Source organism: Heliconius melpomene, chromosome 17 (genome assembly GCF_056956725.1).
Source record: "Heliconius melpomene rosina isolate 202511_hmr_F chromosome 17, ASM5695672v1, whole genome shotgun sequence".
Lineage (NCBI taxonomy): Eukaryota > Metazoa > Arthropoda > Insecta > Lepidoptera > Nymphalidae > Heliconius > Heliconius melpomene.
In genome coordinates this window covers 12,017,661-12,045,521 of record NC_140405.1, presented here as the reverse complement: position 1 = coordinate 12,045,521, position 27,861 = coordinate 12,017,661, and the positions used below count along the sequence as shown (strand labels likewise).

The window sequence follows — 27,861 nt, the reverse complement described above, 5'->3', positions numbered from 1 at the left end:
CTTCAACTAAACAAACTTTAGCTTTTTTAATAGAGTGATATCGATAGATAATAAATATTTACATATATATGCTGTTTGTGTACATACCACAAGTTGTTCAAACCGTGAGCTAGCCTAAAAATGCCCCGTTTTTCGAAATGGTACATATTTTGCCAACCATACAAGCAAAACTAATCATATTTGCTTGCTTAAAAAACAAAACGATACTGAAACACGAAATAGTCAAATGTATTTTTTTATTTTTCAATACAAAAAAATTAAATTGCTAATCAACGCAAAAAACGATGTCCGTTAGCCATACCCTGTTATATATGCGGGCTACAGTGTGAAGCTAGGAAAAAATAATGTTTTATATATTTAATTTAAAAATGTCAATTTGTTTTTACCGGTAACCCTTCTCTCTAAAATACATCTTGAACCGTTAATAACAATTATAAAGTAATTTAACTTGTACAAACGACCATTTAAAGTCTTAATGACACCACATTTCCTTTCAAAAATTAATGTATTAGATTAATTAATTATTTAAAGTAATTACTTAATTATTTTGTTGTTTTTTTTTAAATCATTTCTTATAATTATTTAAATTATTTTACAAAATTAATTTTTTTATTTTGCCACTATTTTTTAATGACTCACAATGGGTATATTTTTTGGATTTTGTACTAAGATTTTTTGTTTTTTTTTGTACTACGATTTGCGAGATATAGCAGAGAAAACCTAATGTTAGACGCTTCTCACAAATTGCTCAATTTCTCAAGACATCGCGTGTTGAGTGGCGGAACTCAACGACGCGCTTTGACATTTTACCAGAGCGAAAAAATTACAATAATTGACTCCCCTGAGTGGGAGTTGAATCCACAACGTTTACGATACGGCCAACAAATCACAGTCGCTCTGAAATTAGGTTTCCTGAACTTTTGTGCATTGCTCACTCGAGAACAAAATTATCAAAAGTAAGAAAAATCGTAAAATCCAGCCTTACTGTATGGTCACAAGCGGTGCCACTGCGCCACCGGTGAACACAAGTATTGAGAAATTTTTGTTAATAGTTATTTTATTTTAATAGACAATTATTATTTAAAATGTAAATAAAGGTTTACGCACTTCCAGTTTAAAATTATGGACTGTTATTATTTAATAACAGTATTCGAGTCAAAGATGGGATACAGCGTGAATCTGATTAGTTAATAATATTTTAGAAATTATTAATAAATAAATAGAATTATTAATAAAAATCAAACAAGAGACAAAAATTACTTCCTTATATTATTCCTAGAAATAATTTCAAAATTGTAATCAGATTAACGAAATATGCAATCGTATGCACATCACTAGAATCGCGTGATTCATTTTAATTTAGGGATGTTCAAGTTTATAAAAATACATGGATAATTTACGATATGATAACATAATGCATGACATATCGATACTTTGCGATGATATCGATTTTACTACCATATTAACAAAATATATTTGGTATTCATTTACACATAGTGGGACTGAAACCTGTGCCTCCAGGACGCGGCTGGCTTCAGGCTGCGGTCTTAGTGAATTAAGAATTAGGTGACGCCAAAATCTCATCTCTGTAATATTTTTTTAAATTCCATTATTTAAATATTATTGTTAAGAGCTTTAAATTGTTATTTGAAGCTTAAAATATTTTTCTTTACTCGGTTAGTAAATAATAGTATGAGATTATTAAAAAAGTTTTTTTATTTATTATTTACACCTCATAGTTTGTAAATATCAAATGAACAAAGAGGAGGAATTAAATATATATTTCATCATTAAATTAACAGTTTTATCGAGCATAACTGGATATCAAATCGATTTTTTTGATAGCATCGATACATATCGAATACCTTGACATCACTAGCAGCTAACCAAATGTCATTGACTTTAGTGAATGTTGCTTCACTCTCGTAATAAAAATGATTGTATAGACATTTAGCCCGTTATTAGCCTCCAGGCCTTAGACGAGATTGCGTTATATTAAATAAACAATTAATACACTATATATAACTATAAATAATACACGCGCTCAGTTACAAATAATAAAATGGTTATTCAGAAGATATGTTGTCTTGGTGCAGGATACGTTGGAGGTCCTACTTGCAGTGTTATAGCATTAAAATGCCCGAATATTAAAGTTACTGTGTGCGACAAAAGCGTAGACAGAATAAACCAGTGGAACTCAGAAAAATTACCTATTTACGAACCAGGTTTGGACGAAGTTGTGAAACAATGCAGAGGTAGGAATTTGTTCTTTTCTACTGATATAGAAACTAGTATATTAGAAGCTGATCTTATATTTATATCTGTGAACACGCCAACTAAAACAATAGGTAACGGTAAAGGTAGGGCTGCCGATTTAAAATATATAGAAGGCGCAGCACGCATGATCGCCGATATAGCGACAAGTAATAAAATAGTAGTAGAAAAGAGCACAGTGCCAGTGAAAGCGGCTGAAATTATTATGAAAATATTGCGTGCAAATACAAAACCAGGTGTAGAATACCAAATTCTGTCTAATCCTGAGTTCTTGGCTGAAGGAACAGCCATTGTTGATTTGGTTGAAGCTGAAAGGGTGCTGATAGGTGGTGAAGAAACTCCTGAAGGTCGGAAGGCTGTACAGGACCTGTGCTGGGTGTATGAACATTGGATACCAGCTAAGAACATCTTAACAACTAATACTTGGAGTTCAGAATTATCAAAATTAGCAGCAAATGCATTTCTAGCCCAAAGAATCTCCAGTATTAATTCTCTATCAGCAGTATGTGAAGCTACTGGAGCTGATGTATCTGAAGTAGCTCGAGCAGTTGGTCGAGACTCCAGAATTGGCCCTAAATTCCTTGAAGCATCTATCGGTTTTGGAGGCAGCTGTTTCCAAAAGGATATCCTTAACTTAATATACTTATCTGAATGTCTGAACCTTCCAGAAGTCGCTGCATACTGGCAACAAGTAGTCAATTTGAATGATTATCAAAAAACAAGATTTACAAGAAAAGTGATAGAATCTTTATTTAACACTGTTGCTGATAAGAACATTGCAATACTAGGATTTTCATTTAAGAAGAACACAGGGGACACCAGGGAGTCTCCAGCAATATATGTCTCTAAGACACTGTTAGACGAAGGGGCAAAGCTACACATATATGACCCAAAAGTGGAACATGATCAAATATATTATGAATTAACACATCCCTTAGTCACAAACGAACCTGAACTAGTTCGTAAAAATATAGAAATCCATGATTCTGCATACTCCGCAGTATCTGGAGCGCATGCAATCGTGTTATGTACCGAATGGGATGAATTCAAAAGTCTTGATTATAAGAAAATTTATGAAGTTATGATGAAACCTGCATATATCTTTGATGGAAGAAAGATTCTAGATCATGAGGCTCTGCAGCGTATTGGTTTCCACGTTCAGACTATTGGAAGAAGACTGTCCAGGACCAGCAGTATCCGAGCTCAGGGTAGCCAGACTATGCCATAGGATTACTAAGTAAGTAAGCTTAATTATTAACTAGTTATATACTACAATATTACTTTAAATGTTAAGAGAAATTTTATAAATCCTTTTAACATTTTCAAAGTATTAAATTCTTTAAGTAAAGTGTTATTTTAAACACAACTAAATATTCAGTAATGTATATATTTCTGCAAAAGCAAATGATTTATTGTTAAAATGTAATTGTCAATTGCAATTAAAATTTCCCTGTTTCTATTTATTACCTACTTGGGTAAAAAGGGAGTAGTGTGATATACATATATTTATGTGTATATGTATATATATTACACATACATTATTACATGCTTATTAATTCTGTTGTAAAGTTGTTATGATGAGTCTATTTAAACATTACACAAACTTAAATAAATGTCAAGGTAGCAATTAAATTTTAAAAATATACAAACTATTTTTAATCTGCATTATTGGATTTCCTTTTTTCTACTATATTTTTTTTATTTTTATTATTTTTTTATAGTTCAATTATGATTGCAAGGTGTGTGGTGGAACTGAGTGCTGTGCTTTGTTTTGTGAGATTGAACCCACGGCTGTCACATTTAAAATCGCGCGCCTCTGCTGGTCCGCCATGATAACTAGGTCCCCAGGTTCCCTCTGACTATGACATGTTCAGGATACAGCGTGAGGCTAAAAAAAATGTTGTACAATTTTATTTTCGGTTTTGTCCGTTTATTTAGGAAGACTATATTACTTGGGTTAATGGAGCTACCTCGCGGACTCCAAATGTGTCATACACAACAAGTAGTTATTTCCATTCGATATTTACAATTAATGTACCCTTGAATAGGATTCAAAGTCACAACTGTGGAATTCAATCAGGCATATCTCAACTGAGCTACAATAGCGTCTTTAATTTTTTAATGTCTTGACTGTCTCGTCGTGCCATATTGTCGAAATGAAAATTTGATCAAATAATATCCTTATTTAACTAAATTTTCATTTCCTTGTTGGAAGACAAATGCGCCATTGAACGTCGTTCCGTTCGACTACCTAGTGATAAGACACTCAGTTGTTACTTACTTCCAGCCTTTTTAATTTGAACTTATAGTTCCTGAGATTAGCGCGTTCAACCAAACAAACACTTAATTATCATAAAATTACATATTTTAAGAAAGCGACTGCAGTAGGTACATTATTTAAACAAAATTTTACACTATTTGTTGAAACTTTATACTATTTAGTTGATAACGAACATGGGATTTCCTTAATGAATCATTGTGGCGCAGCGGAACAGTCTCTGACTATAAACGTGATAACTGTAAGTTCGGAGAACTGCGTGTTTTAGCACTAGGTTTCCTCTGCCTACCCTGCTATGTGCAGGATACAATGTGAGGTAAAAAAGGGAAAAAAGGGAGTTACATGGTTTTTCCCGCATAGTACGGTAGGTAAAGGGAGCCCAGTATGAAGACACCGCTCATACACTCTATTCCCTTTAAGACGCAAGCATTGCGTGTTGAGTGGCGGAACTGAACGCCGCGCTTTGCCTCGTTGCCAGAGCGAGGAAATGAAAATATTTTCCTGTGTCTCGCTTGAGCCCCCGGTCCACGACTGGCCTCTATAAATACTACTTACCAATGGTAATATTTGAAATATTATATATTATGGTAAGCTACCGTATATAATATTTCAAGTATACCCTCATTTAATTTAAACAGTTTCAACGTAGTACATTGTGGCCGTGACTAGATAACGCAAATAGGTTAAAAAGCGGGACCAATTGGCAGAAGTAATAGCAATAAATTAGAATATTTGTATGTAGTATGTGTAGTAAGTAAAAGTAGTATTAGTAGTTTTCACGTTGTGTCCCGCATATGGCAGGGTAGGCAGAGGGAACCTAGTTTTAAGACACTCCGTTCCCCTCACTCTTCGACAAATTTTCTATACATAGTGTGTTTAGTGGATAAACTCAACTCTACGGCTTGCCTTGTTACCAGAGCAAGAAAAGGAAAACAATTCATTCCCCCGAGTGGAAATCGAACCCACAACCGTCGCGTGTACAGTGGTACACGTGTACTGCGACAGGACGGCCTCATATTATCTTCGCTATTGTATTTTGTGAATAACAAGTTTATAACTACAATAAAATAACTAATAAAATAATAATGGAGTATAAAATATAATCGTGATTTTTAAAAGCATTTTAGTGCAGCGATAAAATATTTATGTTTATCATGATAATATTTTTTTAATACGCATATAATAGCGTCACGCTGTATCCCGCATATAGCAGGATAAGCACAGGCAACCTAGTGTTAGAACAGTCCGTTTTTCATGCACCGCCCTATTTTCATTTTAAAACTTTGTGTGTTAAGTGGTGCAACTCAACGCCGCGTTTCGATGACATACTTTTTGCATTATGATAATTTCGTGGTTTCCGGATTTTATGGAAAAGCGATTTTATGATAATGCTCGGTTTCATTGTAATAAAATATAATTTATGTATTAGAGCTTAGATATAGCCTTGAATAGATATGTTCGTTTAAATGTTATTTTTTTTAACTTTTGAGAGTAAATTTTTTTGTTAGTAAAACACAATACTATTCTGGGGTGTTCTTACACCTATGAACAATAATCGAAATTCACCACAGGGTTTACCAGACGCCATATTATCAAAATGAAAAAAAATGTTATGTAATGTTAATGAACTTTTGGACTTGTTTTGTATCTTGTTAATTTCTGTGCAGTCGGGTTTTTTGTTTTTTTTTTATAATCATGTTTTTTATGAGGCTGTCGTACCCTGAACACAACAATTCCCACTCAGGGGAATAAACTGAACGGAAATGCCTTAATGAGAACGGGGTGTCTTAGCTCTAGGTTCCCTCTGCCTATCTTACTTTATGTGCGGGAACCAGGCTGAAGCTAAAATATAAACAAAATTGTGTTTCTACACTTTGTAAAGTAAGTATCCTTAAAATCGTTCCTAGTTCCTAAAGACAGTACTTATGCAATGAATCCTCCAAAATGAAGGATGGAAAAATATTCATTTTTTCCTTAACGTTATCCTCTTTAAGAGGAAGAGTGTAATGTTACCATGAATTCCTTATCTTTATAATAAAACGACTATGAAATATAGTCTGTGACGTCATGACTCAGTATTGAATGATGTATGAATAAACGTACAGATTTAGCATGTAGGACGGTGGGCAAAGGGAACGTAGTGTAATGATATCTTGTTGAACGTGATGGTTGTATGTTCGATTCCCACTCGGGGGAATGGCTCCCAGGTTGGGACAGCATGCTGCTGTAAACGCATTGGTTATGGATTCCCCAAGTGAGACTCGGGGAAATGGTTCTATTTAAGTTATTTTCACTTCTCCACTCTGGCAGATGAAACGCGGCGTAGGGTTCCATCGCTCAACCCGCAACGTCTCGAAAATTGGATGGTACGTGGAGAACGGAGGGTGTTAAATCCTAATACTATGATTCCTTTGCCTACCCCGCTATATGAGGGATACAATGTGAAGCTGCAAAAAAATATATTTTATTTTATTCGGTGCCGTTTAGTCCCAAGCCTGCAGTTAATATTCCACATATGTATGACACATGCTTCTAAAGCAAAAAGTCAACCGGATGTTCATATTTCCGACAAAGTAATTGGTGTAAAAAATTGGCCAAGCGCGTGTTGGACTAGCCAATGAAGGGTTCCGTAGTAGCAATTTTTGTTTTATAGTAGGTATATCTATCTATACTTAACATAATAAAGCTAAAGAGTTGTTTATTTAAACACCCTAATCTCAGGAACGACTGGTGAGAATAAAAAAATATATCGAGAGGAAGTCCTAAATATAAGGCTACAAAAATATTTTTTGTATTTGAACAATCAGTTCCTGAGATAGCGCGTTCAACCAAACCAATTCTTTAGCTTTATAAAATTGTTATCGATCATTTACTTTATTACATTAGTAGTATGCTATTAAATATTATTAGATTTCGTTATCATTCTAAAATCCTTTTATCCGGTGCTACATACATTATTTGAGCTAGAAATTTAATTTCTTTGAAATGTGTTATCAAATAAAGCACATGTTGTAAAATATTCAGCCTAAACCCGAAAATATTATCTGTTACACGTTTTTTATTAAAATAGATGTTTACCTAATTTAACAAATAATTGAAGCCGGCGTGGCTCAGTGGCTTAGCAAATTAGACTTTAAAGGGGACGGTTGAGAGTTCATTTCTAACACGAGGAATGTAGTAGTTTTATTTATATAAACGAGCAGTGTATGGAGAAAAGAGTGTCTTAACAATAGGTTCCATCTGTCGACCTTGCTATATGCGGGATACAATGGGAAACTGAAAAAAAAACAATAATTAAATTTTATCGCTATTTGATTGGAAAATCTAGTTTGAATCAAAATCGGCATTTCTTTTATGATTAATAACATATTTGTATTAATGAAGTAATCTATTGATCATTCGATCGGACATGGCAAGGTGAAGCCGCGACCTTCTTCATACATTTCCTGTACGTGAGGTTAGAGTGTTTGCAGACGTGCCTATGGCTCAACTTCACGCTGTATCCCGCATATAGCAGTGTAGATAGGGGGAACCTAGTGTTAAGATTTAAAACACTTCGTTTCCCACGCATCGCCCAATTTTCGAAACATTCCCTATTGGATGGCGGAATTCAACGTCGCGCTTTGTCTACCAAAGCAGAGAAATGGAGATACTTTATAATAATTATTCCCCTGAGTGGGAATCGAACCTACAAGCATTGGGTCTACGATCAGACACTGCCAAACTGTAAAACGAACGAATAGCACAGTCGTTGAAAAGTATTAAAAAGGTGTATACCTATATGTTTTTTTGGCTTAACGTTCCATACCAATGGAAACCTAGTGTTAAGTCACTTCGTTCCCGTTAAGACACTTCCATGCATCACCCTCCACCGAAGATAAAATTATTGTACACAAGTAGTTCTGGAGATTAGTACATTTAACCAAACGAACTCGTTACTTTATTATATTACATATCCTGCGCACAGAACTTAGTGCGAGGTCACTCCGTCCTCCGCTAATCGCTCGAATTTGAGACATCGCCTATTAAATGGCGCACCTTTTTTGTAAATTCTAGAAGTTTCATATGAACAGCTTTTATACCGTTATTTAATTTACATCACGAAACTCGTGACTGTATGTCACGGTCAAGCTGTTAGTGGCTTTGAAGTGCATCTAAATGGTAGATCCTCTAAAATTTTGTTTGTTTTAGTATGTTCTTGAGAAATATCTGTGGATGTTAGTTTGTTTATTTCCGCACCTAGAGACGTTGATTAGGGTTTGATTATCATTAACTAATAATTAATTGGAAGGCTTCACGGTTTATTAAAAGTTTGCTTAAATATCTTCACGCTTTATTACAAATTTCACGATTTATCCCGCGTGTAACATGCATAGGTGTAGGAATGAGGAGGGGGAGAGAGGGTTATAATGGTATGTGACCTAACCCCAGAATACCCATTATGTCTATCCCAGAAACAAAAAAGGTTCAAAAAACCTTTACACAGAAATATCAGTTCAAAGATAAAATCAAGGAAGTTTGGTATTTTTTTACTAAATACATTTTTTAAAATAATTGAATCTCCAAATAGTAAGTGTAGATATTGCGTGTTGAGTGGCGGAACTCAACACCGCACTTTGTGTTGCAAAGCGATGGAATAAATATATTTCATTCCCCCCCTAGTGGTAAACGAACCCACAACCGTGACGCCGCGCCGGCCCCTATTACTTATTTAACATTTTAGTCCAAAATGGTCGTATATAGCATTTTCTTATCAAACTTACATACATTTGTTAATTATTGATAAAATCATAAACATTCCTTATCAAAGGAAGTGTTACAACGTATTTTTAGTGATATTCGGTTTATTTTTTTTCATTAATTTAGTAATTAATGATTTTTATCATGTGTAAATGATATTTTTTTCATAAATTTATTATATGTATGTATGTATGTATGGAGGCCAATCGCGACAGGTTGTGGGTTCGATGCCTACTTGAAAGAATGAAATATTTAATATATTAATTTCCTCGCTCTGGTAACGAGGCAAAACGCGGCGTTGAGTTGCGCCACTCAACACAAAATGTCTACAGAATCCGGCGGAAATTGGAGAACGGAATTGTTTTAGTGAGAATGGAGTGTCTTAAGAATAGGTTCCCAGGATCCTTCTGCTACCTTGCTATGTGCGGTATATAGCAAATAGCTAAAAAGAAGTTTTCAGCTCCGCCTGACACACTGGCTATCAAAATAGAAAGAAAATTTCATATCGAACCTGTAGTTCCTGAGTTTAGCGCGTTTGGTCAAACCAACTTTCAGCTTTATAATATTAGTAGATATCTAGATTGGTTGATTGATTTGACCATGTGTTTATATGTTTATAAACGTCGCCAAGGCACATGTTAATTTTAGATACATTTGGCTTGTAGTATTATTAATATAGTTAATTCTAATTTACTGCTTTAGAATAATTGTTTAAGCAGCTTCGAAGGCAAAGGGAACCTAGTGCTAGCACGCTCCACTCTCCACTTTCCGTCTGAATTCAAGGCTAGTTAAATAAAATAAGATCACGAGGGAAAATAACTTTTACTTGTAATTTTTTCCATCATCAAGGAAATTTTATGAAGATATATATACTTTGGCTTTTATAGCATGTAGTATAGTAGCACACTTTTCGAGGAAATGTAAAATTAAAATAATTCATCGCTCTGTTTACGGACACAAGCATAGACTCGAATCCCGCAGGGGCGCCGCCCCCTTGCCGCTGATGGCATCCTTACAGGCAGGTCCTTGCACTTTCTCAGAATTATGAAAAATAATTGAATGTATAATTTATATAATCAATCTGTCGGCAAATGCAGCATAATAAAAGAATTATAGATGGTATGCGGGCGAAGCCGCGAGGGGGCCGCTAGTAAAACATAATTGTGTTACGGTCGGTTGGCCATTAATTATGAAAGTGATCGCGTGCTCATATAAACGGTGTTGTGAGAAAAAACCGGTCAAGTCCGAATTGTAATATCTAAGCTATCGAGGGATGCTTTTTCAAATATTTTTGTTGATTTATAGACTCTATGTAAAAAGAGAGAAGAGACCGTCGTGGTGTAGTAGCACAGCGTCTGACCTTAAACGCGACGGTTTTGGGTTCTATTCCCATTCGGCGAATTAATTATTTTCAAGCATTTTTAAACGTGGCGTGGAGCTCAGCCACTCCATACGCATTGCCTTGAGAATTCGGCGAAAAGTAGGGAACGGAAGTGTCCTAATGAGAACGGGGTTTAACTGGATTAAATTCCTTTTGCCTACCCTGCCATGTGCGGGATACAGAGTGAAGTTAAAAAAATCCTCCCTCTGGTAAACTAATTGCAGCGTTAAGTTTTGCCACTCAACTAACGCCCAATGTTAATAATGTATCTCCTATCTCCAGTTAACGACAATCTTGTATTGTTCGACATGTCTATCCAATCACTAACCTGCATGCCTTCCTCCATCTGCTCCAGTCTATTTCAATCTATGGTTGCAATTTATGGATTAGGATTGATTATTAACATTGGGGCTAAGTGAGGAACGGAGTGTCGGTAATTCCTATACTACATACTTATGAAATAATCTTATCTATAGATTATCATCACAATCTACATTATTATAATATTGTTTTATTATGTTGTTTTAATCGATTTAAATACTTAACATTATTGGTGATTCATGGTGATTGATTGTAATAAAATAATAGGCTTAGTTAATGACGCGCTTCGCCTTATTACGAGAGCAAGGAAATGAAATTATTAAACATTTGCCTTTTTATCTTTTCTATAATCTTGTTTAGAAACTCAATTAACACGTATTTTTCTTTTTATTTCAGGTAAACTACTATAACATTGAGATCATCAATAAAAGAAACTTTTAATTGTTTAATAAGAATAAAAACATATGAATATCCGTTACTCTCAGTTAAGCTCCAGTTAAATTATCTAAAGGATATCCATCATGCCGTCTCTTTCTAACAATAGTTAAAGGAAAGTGATAGCATGATAATTCATCATTTTCGTAAGTTAGTGGTAGGTAGCTCTACTGGGTATGTATAATTATATTGAATAGCATTAAGTATTAGTTTCTTAATAGTTGTATAAGTAGGTTTTATATAAAATGTATGCCTTTTGTAGGGAACCTAGTATTAGGACATTTCGATCCTTAGCAAGGCTTGAATTACGAGACAATGCGTATTGAATTCAAATTCAAATTCAAAATATTCTTTATTCAAATAGGCAATTATTATAAGTGCTTTTGAATCGTCGAATGAACATATGAACAAAAAGGTACCACCGGTTCGGAAGGCAGTTCTGCTGAGAAGAGCCGGCTAGAAACTCAACAACTCAACTCACTCAAACTCAACTCAATTGAGTGGCGGAACTCAACGCCGCGCTTTGCTTTGAACGAGATATTGAAAAAAAAATCATTCCTCCGAGTGAGATGTTTTAAGGGGAGCGACAAATTTATATTGGACTGTCTTAATACTTACTTCTCTTTACCTGATGTGAGGAAAACGTCCTAAAAATATAAGTAATGTAGCTAGTATTTGAATCTTGGACTGTCCCAATAGTAACGTTTTCTAACATTTGTACTGGATCGGTTATATTATTTTCTTATGTTATTTAAAATAAATCATTTTCATATATTTTTTATATTGGTGGTGTTGTTTCTAAGTTTACCTTTTATTTAATGAATTTAAGGTTTTTGCATTTTGACCGGTTTTTTCTAACACTTAACAGAGTCCTAGTTTTTAACCGACTTTTTAAAGGGAGGTTAAATATATTCGACTATATGTTTTTTTTATAATTTAAATAATTAATTTCTAAATTTGAAGTGGTACGTATTATTAAAGACTGGTCGACCTTTTATATTATTAATATTTAAATAAAACATTATGTAATAATTTTCAAAATCAGTTTTAAGCAAAAATGGATTTAATCGTAAATTATACATTTATTATATATTGGTATATCCATTCTTAATTTTATAAATATAAAGTTTACTATGTAATTATTAAGATTGATTTTAGAAATTAATAAATTGGACATAATCGTTTAGAAAAGCATTTAATCGATTTTTTAATGCAATAATTAAGTAATTTGAATTTTCTCAAAAATATGATAATGTACTCAACTTAAGTCACAATTATAGAATAATTGGTAATTAATAATTATAAAAAAATAACCAACTTTTTAAATATATTGTTTATTTTTTAACTTTACGCTGTATCTCGCATATAGCAGGGTAGTTGGGTTAGGGAACACCAACTCACCGTACAATTGGTGAGTGGCTGAACTCAACTTTGCGCTTTGCTATTTTATTATTGGAGCGACGAAATGAAAACAATTCATTCCTTTGAAGGTATTATCATCAAGTTCAAAATTGCTATGTTAATGTAAACAATTTTATTTTTATAATTTTCAATTATAATTTATAAAAAACTCTAAAATTGGGCGGTGCGCGGTGAAGGTAGTGTCTTAACACTAGGTTGCTCTCTGCCTACCCGTTAGAGATGTTTATTTTAGCTTCACGCTGTATCCCGCACATTGGCTGTTGGCGCAAAAACAATTTGTTTTATTTTACATATATTTGTTTTATTTTACATGTATTCAAAACTTAGTTAAAATTTTATCATTCACTTTATGAGCGTATAAAGAGTTATTCGCACTCCAAGCTTAGAGAGATTTAGGTTTCTGAGTGTGAGTTCATTTGCCACTTTTAAACAGCATTTAAGTTTAATTTTCCCTAGAAAAGTATTATTTGAAATTGTAATTTTGCATTTATTTCTCAAAAATATTATAATTCAGAGCTTATTGAAATTATTATTTGTATTAGTTAAGACATTTTATACAATAATGTATTGCCAGTATAAGAAATATCGGTATTAAATTGTATTTTTAAAAATATCTTGTTTTATTTATATTTTAAAAGGTATAGCAATATTACTGGCAATCTGTTAAATATATTATAGTATTCTATAGAATATGAGAATATTTCTATTCTATATAATATATACTCTTAGATGTATCCTATCCTTGGATTGGTTGCCTGGAAGAGATCATTTTTAGTGATAAGGCCGCCTTTGTGCATTTTATGTCCTAATACATTCATCGTAAGTAATTCTTGTAATGTGCAATAAAGACTTTTATTATTATTATGTTTCTCTTTAAAGATTCACGGGTTCAAAAGAACCCGGTCCTTTGGAAGGCTTGCGTGGGGACACAGGTCCAACACGTAGAGGCCCCTTAGAGAATATTCAAATATTTTACTGTGACGCATCAGCCGGGATCCATCTCTGGGTAACCACAGGTAATTGCCCAGAGATGGCCGCCGGTTAATGCGTAGGAACTATGGAAAATGTCGGAATCTAAACTAGGGCTATGGAATGGAATTTGGATGGACTGGCTACTGGGCTATTGAATGAGACTAACGGACGTCCGCCTTTACAATAGTCTCAAATTGAATGGTTGGCGGACGGTGACTCGCCTCCCACTAGATGGGCCCCCACAAAGCGGCGTAGTGCCTTGGGCGCAACATCGGCGTGGTCGGCTAAGGGTGTAGAGAGGTGTGCACCGGTTTCACCATCACGAGGAACTCGTGAGCGGGTTTCCCGCTATTACGCAGATTGAGCACTTCCACCCTTTCGAGCATAGAGCTCTTGCGCTCCACTCTGCCGGCCAATAAAGGCAAGCCAGAGGCGGGGGATAGATTACAATTCCCCTCTGGAGGTCTCAGGTCCGTGGGGTCGCCACTCCCCAACAGCTCGCCACAAGCTGCCCTGCGGGCTTATTATTATTATTATTATGTATAAGAAAAAATATCATTGGCAATCTTTATTAATGTAATAGGACCTAAACAATGAAATATTTTTTTGTTTGCCTGTTCGTTTGTTCACGTTAATCTCCGAGACGGCTACTGATTTATATGCTGTTTCCACTTTTGTAATCTGGCAAACTTTCCATAACATTTAGTGTTTGTTTCATTACAATAGGCTAACATATAAAAAAGTGATGTCAATATAAAGTATTGAATGGGACAATATTGTTACAAAATAATGTTTAAGCTATAAATGTAAAGATTTAGTCTTTAAAATAATAACGAACACAAAAGTAATTCAAATGAGATGAGGGAGAGAAACCAGGCGGGGGCCACTAGTGTATAGTGTATAGGTAGTGTATTCATATTATTTCATACATTGCCTGGACGCTATGGTACTTTTACATTACGTTACATAGACATTGAAGAGGTATTTTGTAGAGTATCGGATTATACAGATTGTCGGTAACAGCAACACTTATTCAACAACTGAGATCATCATCGCATCAACGCTCACCAGACTTGATGCGGTCAAACGCAAGCTTATTCATTATAAAAAAAAAGTATAATTTTATTTTGGATATAGATGATGTGACGGATATGTTTTGGAATGCCCAAGTGTGGTAGCAAATTATTTGAGGTATTCACGTCAAAACTGAATAAAACAAAGAAAATAATTACAAATTTCTATTTCTTTATTAAAAATTACACGTTTATAAATATCGCCCATTAAATTATAAAATATAATAATAATATACATAAAAATACAAGTTCGTTCGACTCATTTTGGACTTTTGGTCCTTCGAGCCTGATGCTGACAATATAAATGAGTATTATTTTAAATAACAATTACTAAACTATTTACAACATATAATAATTATAAAAATTATAATAAAAAAAATACGTTATAACAATTCAATCTTTTTAAAAATACTTATTTAGCTTCGCACTTTATCCCACAATATAGCAGAAATGGCAGAGGGAACCAATGTTCGTCGTTCGTGAATCCGTCCTCCACCTTCTGTCCGAATTCAAGACATTGAGTCTTGAGTTGCGGAACTCAACGCCGCACCGTCTTACCGGAGTGACTATATGAAAAGGGAATAAATAATAAGTAATTTAATCCCATTTCATACTCTGGTATTTCGGGGTAATAACCCTGAGTAGGAATAGAATCTACAACCAATGTGTTTGAAGCCAACAACTGTCCCTCATTAAAACGAATATTTTTAGTATTTAATTATCTTTTTAAAAAGATTGAATATTAAAAAAATATTTTTTTTTGGAAGAAAACATTAAGACTAGAGTGTAAGAAAAATATATATCAAATGTATAATATTACATGATAATTGTAATTTATATTTAAAATTTGGCCCATATATAATAGGAGTTAAATGTTAAGTTCATTATTGATTATGGAATTAATTTTAGACCGAAAGAACATCAATTTTACCCTAAAAACATTGTTTATTAGGTAGCGTAAGTCAACGCTGTGTTTTATCTTACGGAAGCATTGATATGAGAATAATTTGAATATAACCATTTCCGTGAGAAGTTATTGAACGCACAAAAACAATCGCGGCAGTTAGTGGATACGATGGGATGACTACCTAAATATTATTAATATTTATATTCCTATAAAAATGTTTTAAATAAAAATCGAAGGCCTAAGTATTTTTATATACTACTCCGAACGAAACCAATTCCAAAATTAAACATGGACCAAATCACAAAAAAAAAAATCAGAAATGCCTTTTATGCTCGCAAAATGTCATACATTTCTTACATTATATAATATTAAAATAAAAAAATATTTATAAATAAAAGATTATCTGATATGTCAAAAACTGATTATAAATTATTTTTTTGTACAAGTAACTATTTGAACTTCGAACTGTTGAAATAGTTTTGGAAGGGTTCAAAGTTTAAACCAGGTTTAAGTTGAACAGTTCAAATATATTTTGAACGGTTTAAAGTTCAAATCGGTTCTTTACGCAGTAGATTCTAGGGCTTTTAGGTTAAAAAAAAGAAGAAACAAAAAAAAAATATTATATCAATAATACCTTAAATATGATATCTTATAGTATTTTAGTATATATTATTACCCTCATATAATAAAAATTCCAATTCAACTGTACGTATACGATTCCTAGCGTTTTACTTTTAAATAAAACCGCCCATTCATTACTTCTTAATTATTATTTTTTAATTTGCATAGCACAAGCTGCAAAATGTTCTTTTGAAAATAAAAAAAATACATCATTTAAATGCCACATAACAAGGTTAAGAAATTGATAAATATACGAAAATAATAATCTTAAATGTATTGGCTCTTTGTAGTGTTGCCATTTATATTTAATACATAAACAAAAAGAAAAGGTTTTAAGGTTAAAAGAATTATTTAAATAACACATTGTAAATGCGTCGAAAAGACCTCTTAAATACATATAAAAATGCAAGTAATTATAATCATATTTGCGACATTATTGTATGAAAAATATAGTTCACTAGTTTCTAACTTCGACGTTTCAATCTTCGGTTCGATCAAATACAACTTGTCAACAGAAATAAAGGGAAAATGAAAAAAAAATCACAACCCAATTTAAAAAAATATATAAAATAAGTAAAAAGTCTTTTTTTAAATCAAAATCGATGTAATCGAACCCACGACTGATAAGACAGACAACCATTTATAAATACTAATACCTAGAGCACCTACCTAGCTTCCTTTACTTCTAACATTTACTCCTAAACTATACACATACTAACATACAATACAATGTACACTAAATATGGCTATAACATAATTGGCGTTTTATGAAAATCGTTTTAGCTTTCGATTATGTGGCAAAATCGATTATATTTCATTGCTTTACATAAAATGAAAAAGTGTATTGTTTTTTTTTTCATAAACATATTGATAAAGCTTTTTGAAATATAATCATCAATATTTTGTATTATTTTTCGAAGTAAAAAACCATTCAATCGACTAATCTTAACAAAAAATAATAAACTACGAATTTCCACTAAAAAATTACAGAACACAAAAATCACTAAAATTTGACAAGCTAAATGACATTTCCCTTTATAGTCTGTATATACTCGTATATATGTATTTTTTTATTTTTTTGTTTAAGGCTAGAATGTATACTAATCGTAAAATACGTAAATACTTTATTTTTAGTCTATATTTATACGAAATCTATTTATTTTTTTAAGGGCTTTAATTTTTTTTATTTCTTTTAAGATTAACCGATTGAATTGGAAATGCATCTGGAAATTTATATTTTAGTACACATGGTTGTTAAGTGCCATGAAAAAACATTATTTTAAAGCATTTCAATAAATTAACTATTTATTTTTTTAATATACCATGTATACTAATTTGTATAAGCATTATTTCTTTATTTTATCTGTAGACATTATAAAAAGTAAAATAAACTACCTATACAAAGACTAAAAATGGAAGTGAATTTTAAATATATTTATTTGGAATAGTTTTTATAGTTCAATAATATTAAGCTGAAAACGATAAAATTAATGCCAATAACACAAATGACGTCATAAACTTGTATTTTAATTGTTTTTTTTAAATAATAAGAATAATTATAAAATAATATAATACAATGGCACAACTTTTGAAATGAATCATTCTATCACAAATGTAAGCATTTTTTCTTCTTTTTTATTTGCAATTTAAGTATAAAAAAGTTTTACCGTATCAAAAAATGCTTGTAAAAAAAGTTTTTGTAAAAAATAAATAATAAACCACATTTAGAATATATCCTGGTGGGTCTAAATCGTTTCTACTTTACAATATGGACCAGAACTGGCATGAATAACTGATCGACACTTTTAATATGGACCAATATATTTTAATAATATTTTTATACACTATTTAGTATAAATTTACATTAGTATTTTGCACCCTCAGAATAAAAAATGGTTGGTCTATCTAAATATTTCTGAAATTATTGTATTTTGTATAAATCGTTAAAAAAAGCTAATTCTACATTTTATTGTGAATTTTCATAAATGGCTATTTTTAAATTACACTATTTTCATTCTGAGGGCGCCATATTTAATAGTTGAATAGAAAAGAAACATTTGTTGTTCCTGTGTGTCGCACATTAAAAAGTCTACGCAAATGTGAAATGACACTTTATTTCCGCCATTAAGCACACTCAACAAGGAGAATTAGTGTCAATACACTGTCGTGGTAAGTAATTGGTACGATTATTAATTTTTTTTTATCAGATAGCAATCAATCCTTGTAAAATTGGCTTGCTAAAGCCAAAAATAGTGTCATATCAGTTTGTAATGTTTTTGAATTAATTAATTATTTAGCCAGAACTGATCCAAGCAAATTTTTGAGCGAATAATAAGCCGTTGATGCTAAATGCCTTATATAAATTTTGAAAAGTAACAAAAAAAATTATATTTTCTGCACTAATCGAAGAACAGGTTCAATGAACCTAATGTTCAAATTTGAAACATTGCATGTTGAGTTGACTTAAATATATATTTTTATGTATGTAAAGAAGATCTTTTACTCTTCATTCAAGAATTCTAGTCTACTCATGACCTTAGAGAGAGTTCTATGCCTTAATATTATATATGACAGGACTTTGCTCTATGGTCATTTTTTGGAACCGTATGGCTATAAGAATTGACTCTGGCTTTAATTAATAGAACGTGATTTCTGCAACATATAAAATATAATATTTGAAGCCATAGCTTTTAATGTTGTTTCTCTTTACAGAGCAACAACTACAGTTTTTGTTTCTATTAATATCCACTTATTACAAAACAACATTAATATCCAATCCACTTAATACATGTATATAAAATCTTTCTTCTAATCAATTCCAGAATCATCTTTTCGTTTATGCAAGTGAAATATATTTTTTAACTATACTAAATGCAATAAATATAAGCAATAAAAAAAATTGCTCATAATAACTTCAGTTATAAACGGCACACTTTTACCCTATGTTAAACATATAAAAATAGTATGTTTTTTAATTTAATATATTTTAATTGTCTATGGCCAATTTAGCATCAACGACCACATAGGGCTCACATTCAGGCCTTGCGTGGCTCAACACATATTGGACCACATATGGTCCACTCCGTACAAGCTACGATTAATTACATATTGTATATAATAATAATAGTTCATAACATTTAAATACATACGTAAATTCCTAATGTTATTTGGCAGTGGCGGACCGTTCATAGTTTTGTCCTGAAAAAAATATATAACCGTCAAAAACACTATTGTTTACAAGAATTAAACATTAATATTGGAGTAAGAAAATGTAATTTGGATTTTGTATTTTGAATAGTGCTAATAATCTAATAGATAATTGTTAATTTAAATATTAAAGAAGTCAAAACTTATACATATTTCGTGGTATTGCTTTTTAAAATATATTGTTAACAAAAAGCTTATAATAATTTGATATATAATTTAAAAATTACCGACATCCGACAAATGTTCCCCGACTAAATCCCCTTCACTATCCAAATGACGGCTTAAATTTTACTGTGATTCGTAAAACAGATCCAAAATTTAAAACTTACAAATATGCATGAGTATGCAAGATGTGAATACTTCGAGAGAAATATGATTGAACTATTTATTTTTGAGTTAAACCATCAGTAGACCATAAATAGACCAGTACATAACCGTTAGACCTACCGTTACAAGAAAAGCACAGGCCGGTCGTTGGCCCTGTCCGAGCCGCTGGAGTGGGAGTGGGAGCGCCGCGCGCCTCCTCCACCACCATCAGCGACGCCGCTGGCGCCCGACCCGCTCGATGTTGACTTTACTTCATTCTCACGGGTCGCTGGTTCAAATAAAAAATAAAATAATGGACAATAGTGACGAAGAAAGGCAGTGTACACACAATCCATATTGTATTTACTGCACATAATATACCAATGTTCAAACACTGGTATATTATGTTATATCCATCCCCCACCACCATTCATTCATTGGTGTATTCAAACAAATGACAAACTATGTCCTTTTTGTATAAAAAAAAAATACTATTACTAATCTGGTGAGAAATCCTAATATTTAGGCAAATACCCAAAAAAAACAACTAACGTTAGATATAACGTTTAGATTTATAACTTATAACGTTTGACCTAAAACATATGCTTTGGGTCACAGGCAGGGCAGTACAGCAATATAGGCACAGTCACTCCCACAAGTACATATTTTAGCAAGTCACCAATTTAGCATAATTTATGTAGTACCTGTAGGTTCCTTAGCAGTTAAATGGTCAGAGCCGGCACTAGAACCCCCACTACCCGACAACACGCTCTCTTCTCTGTTGTAACTGAAATATAAATTTTATGTGTAGCACTTTTTTAAAAATAACATGAAACGTTACAATTTTTACTATCTACCTTACAAAAGGAAAAGAAAAAAAATACAAATGAAACAAAATACACATGCTAAAACTTTGGATTTATTAAGATAATCTAATACCCCTATTATAAAAATGAAACACAAATAAAGAGACAGGCCGTCATGGCACAGTGTAGTGTAGTGTTTCTGTAAAAGCGACGGTTGCGGGTTCGTTCCCATTTGAGGAATAGAATTACTTAATATTTTGAATTCAAATCCGCCATTCAATGAGCAACGCTTTACAATTGGGTGGCTTTCATCTGCTTATCTTGCTATGTGAGGGATATAAAACAAAAAAAAAATCATCAACTTACCCATATATAGTATGTTCACTTGTAACACACGATGAATACTTGAATGGTATGGGCTGGTACCCATACGACCCGGCATATGGCATGTAGCCGGGGCCCATCAAGCTGTAAGATGAGGGAAACCCATTAAATACGCATTAAAAAAAACTAAAACGTAATATATTATACGTTTATTATTACGTAATAAAGTCATATATTATATATTAATTTTTATATAAATCAAACCACGTTTTATATAAGACAGATAGAATTGATGCCGTCTTTAAAATTGTTGGGGGGCACTGAGAGAGAAGAGATCGATGTTACTATAGTGAAAAATTACTTCACAGCTTCACGCTGTATTCCGCAAATAGCAGGGTAGGCAAAGAGAACCCAGTATTAAGACGCTACGTTTCCCACGCACTGCTGAAATTTCAGCTTCAGGAATTCAATACTGTACTTGTCTTGTTACCAGAGAGCAAGGAAATGAAAATATTACATTCTCATGAACGGAGATACACATAATATTAGTACAGAACATAGGTTATAGTATTTTTTAATAATTTTTATTAAATTTTATTGAGATCGTCGTAGCTCAGGGGTACAAACTTGTGACTGTGAACGCGATGGTTGTGGGTTCGATTCCTACTCAGAGTACCTAGTAGTTTAAGCATTTTTTGACTCACGTAGGATTAGGCAACGGTGCCAACGTATCAGACGCGAGGCTGTCCTGGTCGGCGCTGCGGAGGCGGAGTGCCGCCAGCTCCACGCACAGTTCGCCGGCCACGTAGTAGCACTGCTCCGAGAACGTTATCTTGTTCACGGTGTGGCGTATGAAACCCGCCTGGAAATTAATGACAGGTTTAAATCAATTTTGAGAGAGAGAGAGAGAGAGACTTGAAGACGTAAATCACAAATAATACAATCTGAGTGAATATTAGAGTTAGAGTTTAAATAAGATTTTTTTGTAATTTATTTTAAGTTAAAACTAAAGGCTTTTTTGTATCCCACAAATAGAAGGGAACGCAGAGGAAACCTAGGGACCTAGTGTTAACTTCGTTCCCCCCTTTCCAACAAATTTTGGATGCATTGCGTATTGAGTGGCGGAACTCAACAACGATTTGCTACCAGAGTGACGAAATTAGATTTTTTTCTATTTCCTCGAGTGGGAATCGAACCCACAACTAACGCTTACAGTCACACGGTTGTGCTCCTGCTCTACTACTAACCTAAAATGTAATTAATAGTATAAAAAACTAAAAATACGCTTTTTTAAACAGAACACATATGTTTACAGAAGGAACCTTGGATGGTTCCATCAGCCATCTTCCAGTTCCATCATAAGATTAGTTCGAAGGTACCAATAATATTGTATTGTCTATCTAATCATATAATTGCCAAGTTTTATAATGATACAACAATTAGAAGAGCGTATAATTAATTTAATTTAATTTTAAGAAAGAGGAAAACGATTTGATCTTAGCGGGTTTTGAATCGACGCCTGTTGAACTCTTGGATTGTTTTCAGGCCCGTTATGTTCAAATTTTATGTTTTATTTTTATCCGACTGTGCGAAAACCAAAAGGAGGGTTATGTGGTTTAACTTTTTACTAAATAATAGCGCTATGTACGTATTTGTTTGTTCCTTTTTTCTTTTGTAACTGTTAAACCAGGTCGATTTTGATAAATGATATGTCGATGGACTTGTCCTGATGGCGCAAGTGTTACTGAATACATTAATTTAGTTTATGCAGCCAGGTTTTTTGACCAGACTAAAGTGACCGGATTCAAGTAAATTGATATATATTTTTTTATTTAGGAACCAATTGAAATAAAAGAAACACTAAATGTTAAGGCCAATTTGTTAAAATACATTAGTGAAAACTGCAGTTAAATCGGTTTAGCCGTTTCTAAGTTCAATGAGCCCAACACACAGAAAAATAAACTAAATAAATAACTTTGATAAATGCCTACAATAAAAGATTTTCTGATACATCTTGCCATGCATAGAGAGAGAGCATTGTAATATTTTATTAAATGGACCGAATTTTATTAAAAATGTAAAAATAACATTTACAAAAATACTTAATATAAAAATCAAATCGGCACCAACCTTGAGCATATGCGAAGCATACTTTCTAGCGTCACGTCTGTCCACAATGCCGGCGACGTGTTGTAGTATCCAGTCGACTATATCAGCACCGATGAATGCGTTGGGTATCGTTATTTTGAGCCACATCCTATCCCTGATCTCCAGACCTTAGGGGCAAGAAGGAGAAAAAGGGCTACTACATATATGTGCATGGTTAGAGATATCATTTAGAAAATATCATTGGAGATCAGAACCAGTTGTTTCTTGGATAAATGCGTAAGATATTGTTATTTTTGGCCACATTCTATCCCTGATCTCCAAACCTTAGGGCAAGATAGTGAAATCAATTTTATAGGTCTTAAAAATAAGGGCTTTTACATATATCCGGAGTTATAAATATAATTTGGAATTAAAATGAAGAATTGATTAAAATGCTAACCAATCAATCCTTGGATTATTTTAAGCTACATTAAATTCCTGATCTTCAGATTTTGGGGGAAGATAGTTGGTCAATTTTGAGTGGATATAGTCATAGTTTTAAATATTTTAAAATTATTTAAAATTTGTCGACAAAATCGGACAAAATCAAAGTTGATTCTTGGAGGATAAGGCAAACTTTTTTTTTTTATACAGATTTTGATCCACATTCGATTGCAGATCTCTAAGTCTAGGAGGGAGGTACTATGTTAAATTTTGTGGTCATTTGGTCTTTATTGTTATGGTTATAACATGATAGTCAATTCTTCAATAAGAAAGCTTCCGGTATTGCTATTTTTTACTTGTTAAGTGTCTAATTGTTTTTTTCTCAGATAACGCAACCCAATTAAAAAATATATAAAAAAGATAATTTCAAATCAGACGCCTAAAACATTGTTTAGGTCTATTATTTTAGTTTCACGCTGTATCCTGCATATAAAAGGGGCGGCAGAGAGAACACAGTGTAATTCGACATTACGTGGCGTAACTCAACGCCGCTCACTATTTACTATTACTATTACATGACACTAAATTCTCACCCGAATCCGGCCTCAACATAGCTCTAACCACCAACGCCATGTCCATACCAACGGACAGTTGTGGCTCGGCGGGAAGTGAACCCACGTCCGACCCCCGCTCCGGTATTGATGCCGCAGGGAGGGTAGACAGCGGGGGAGGGGGGTATGCCTCGCGTAAAGCCTGAGTGTGAGCCACCCATGCACCTGTGGATGTTAAGAGAATTTAGAAAATGGTCAAAAATAACAAGAAAATTGATGAGAAGCAAGGAATTAGTAAAACAAATAAATTGAACGTAAGATTCGAACTAACGCTTTTTTAAGAATATATAATTAATTTGGCGCAGCGTCTAAAAGTACCAAACAATTAAAAAAAATTTTTGGTCATACATTATTATTGATTTTTTTTAGCATCACGCTTTTATTAGAATATAACAAAGTAAGAAAATATAATTCCTCTATCTGACCCCACTCTAGTATGGAGGCGGCGGGGAGGGTGGACAGTTAGTAGTAGTGAAGTTACTAAGTATTCGGAGAAGTTGTAACTAGTAAGAATTTGATGATTGAAGAATTCCATTTAAATTATGTTCATGGAAGCTTTAACACATGTGTAACCTAAGGTCAATAAAGTTATACAAATGAAATTTATGCATTAAGACATTCTGCTCTCTAATTTCAGCTAAATACCAAGACAAAAAAATTATCCCTAAAACATTATAGCTAACCAGTTTTAGCACTTTTACTGAAAAGTTCTGTCAAAACTCTCCTGTCTTACCAGGATCAATAGGCCGCACTGGTTCTGTCCTGGGTATAGTGAAGTAACCTTTGGGATTTGGGTCCCAGCATTTAGCCACCACCAGCTTAATGGGTCCTGGTTTTTGGACCACTTCACGGAGCACTCTGACTGCTTCATCATTGGTCATATCTTCGAAGTTTACGTCGTTCACCTGGAAAAAAATATTGGAAAGGATATTATGTACCTTAGAAACTTGATTAATAGAACTAATTGTTATATTTAAGCCTTATACCTTAACAAATATCCTGACAATTAAATTATAATTTATTTCATTCATCATCATAAAATTCTACACTTTTTTAAAAATTAGCCTTTCAATCAAATGTCACATGTTTGATACTAACATGTACCCAATTGAGAATGCAGATAATACAAAATTCATATGATTAAGTTCTAAATTATTGAGTCTTCACATCACAAAAGTCTGTAGTGCATAACAAATCAATAAAAAAATACCCCTCCGAGGTGTATTTAACTCTTGGAATGGTCATAAGTATTTATATTAGAGAAATATTAATATTATAATTTCATCAGTATGATGGAAATCTCTGATTTTGGTAATTTTTTAATAATTTTAAATGAAACCTTCAAAGGTTTTTAAAAATGTAGCAGATTTGTATTCAATCCCCAATTAGATAATTAATACTACCACAATAAAGCACAGTGTTAATGTTCCATCTCTCAACACATAACAACACAGATAAAATCTCAAATTCAGTCAAAATGTGGGGCACATCAGTATGATAATAGGTGATGGTACAAAGCCTATTCTCAAAACACATAATGAAGACACTGTATAATGAAGAGATTATACAAATAAAAGTTTATCATAGCATCAGATTTCTTTTTCTCTTTACCTAATGTTTATGTAAGGCATTCATTATAAAATTCTCAGTACAAGAGGAATGTCATTTGATTATAATTTTGGTCAGTTAGATCATATGGAAATAATTATAAAACATTTACTTATTTTTGAATAAGCAAATGTTTTATAATCGTTAATTGTTTATTTAGCTTTTTAACACTAAAGATAATTATATATTTTTTCTTTACTTACTTGTAGAATCATGTCACCAGGTTCAATTCTGCCATCCAAAGCAACTGCACCACCCTTCATGATACTCCCCACATATATTCCACCATCTCCACCTTTATTTGACTGTCCTACTATCGAAATTCCCAGAAAACTCACAGTATCCATATTTAAAGTGACTGTTATAATATGCATGGACATGGTTGAATCGGTTATAGAAGAATAGGATGATGTTCTGGACATAACTTGAGGTCTCTTCCGTCGGCGTTGTGGTCTCTTCCTTGAACTCACTTGGAGGTGTGATACGCTACTGCATTCTGTGAGGGCTCTGTCAACTGAGGCATTAGTGTGACGACCAGTTGTGGTGGTTATTTCTGATTGGCTGTCGAATAAGCTGGTGGAGTCCAAATCAGAGCTAAGAACTGAAGCTGTTTCGTACTCCAGGCCGTGGTTGCCATATTTGGAGTGACCATTGATTCTCAAGCCTCTATATTTATATTTGTCACACGACGCCCTGTGTCCCGGTCGGGAACTTATAGTGCTATCCGTATCGGTACAAGTATCTCTAGTGAGGGGTGCAGTGGGAGCCCCATGAATGTTTTGCTTAGTTTTACCAGCATTGCTATCAGTGCATTGGGAAGCTCCATCCGATGGGTTAGAACCCTCAGCAGACACAAGCCACGAGACAACACGACCATTAAAACACGGTAAATGCGCATTATCGTCAACAATCTCCTCTTTAACCACACCGAAGTCATCGTCCATTGATTTGAAAAAAAACTTATAGTTCGGTCTGTTCAATTGATTCTTAAAGTCCAATAGCGTTACCTTTTCCGGGGAAATTGGTATTTTGACGAGATAAGGTGTTTCCTCATCGTCTATATAGTATATCACTTTTGTCTCCTCCATGTTTTTTTATAACATTTATTGTTATTTATTGATAACTTAACAGCCCTTACGATCTATAAATATCGGTCGCCATCACAAGTGTGCTAGTTCGCGTTTTGTCCGCAGATCGCGGTGGCGGCGATGCTGTCGCTTTTTTAAATTTAATTATCTGTCTTTTCCTATTCCTGTCTTTGTGAAAGATAGATACGGTACCAAAATATATAAAAAATATTCATTATAATGTAATTATTTAAGTAATAATAATTAATAAGAATGTTATTAAAGAATTTCTGTAATCATTTATTTTTTCGCAAAAACATTTTATCGCTTACCTACCGTATCTTCTTAAGATAAGATTAGTATTTTGGAATTTTGCTATAGTATAATTTTAGATATTCAAAGCATTACTTATATAGAATCTATTTTTCATTTGTTTTTCTTTAGTTTTTAATTTGATAATTAAAATTTACTTTACAATTTTATCAAAATGGCCATTTATCAAATTTAAAATTACCCACGGTGCCTATTAATTTAAAAATGTTATTAAATCCATAAAAAATTAAAATATTTCATACAATTCAAAATATTTTGATGAGATACTGATGCTGTACATTAAAACATCCGCCAGCGTATTGTCCAGACAAGTAAAAAGTTAGAAACGCGCCTTTCATAATGTGTATAACAATTAAGTAGTCTACTTACATGTAGGAAATTTAGCACAAATGTGCTAAATTTAGCACATTTGTTCTAAACTTACTTAACAAATGTTAAGTCTTCCTAAGTAATGTATATTAAAATTTTAAGAAAGGTCCCGAGACATGCCGCAGGGACGTACAAATATCCCGTTTTTACGGACAGCACGTAAATTTGGTCGGAAACAAGTTTCTCCGTGATTATCGCAGTACGCTAGTTTTCAAAAAACAGAAGTATTAAATTATATATTAAAGGTGTCAATTATACCTAAAAAAACGAAACC

General features: G+C 33.0%; 2 protein-coding genes across 2 annotated transcripts; one reads left to right on the top strand and one right to left on the bottom strand.

Annotated features, from left to right (window-relative positions):
• Positions 1-1,885: 1,885 nt before the first annotated feature.
• On the top strand, positions 1,886-13,462 carry sgl (UDP-glucose 6-dehydrogenase sgl). Its single transcript, XM_085200863.1, has 2 exons — positions 1,886-3,511; positions 11,391-13,462. Exon 1 carries the CDS (start codon positions 2,063-2,065, stop codon positions 3,500-3,502), a length of 1,440 nt encoding a protein of 479 aa, XP_085056989.1. The 5' UTR covers positions 1,886-2,062; the 3' UTR covers positions 3,503-3,511; positions 11,391-13,462.
• Positions 13,463-15,048: 1,586 nt separating this feature from the next.
• Positions 15,049-27,007, bottom strand: dsh (Segment polarity protein dishevelled). Its single transcript, XM_085200853.1, has 9 exons — positions 26,022-27,007; positions 24,944-25,115; positions 24,193-24,375; positions 23,198-23,343; positions 21,772-21,929; positions 21,110-21,211; positions 20,642-20,724; positions 20,079-20,226; positions 15,049-19,622 (listed from the first exon to the last, which is right to left on the bottom strand). Exons 1-8 carry the CDS (start codon positions 26,904-26,906, stop codon positions 20,081-20,083), a joined length of 1,875 nt encoding a protein of 624 aa, XP_085056979.1. The 5' UTR covers positions 26,907-27,007; the 3' UTR covers positions 15,049-19,622; positions 20,079-20,080.
• Positions 27,008-27,861: the final 854 nt, after the last annotated feature.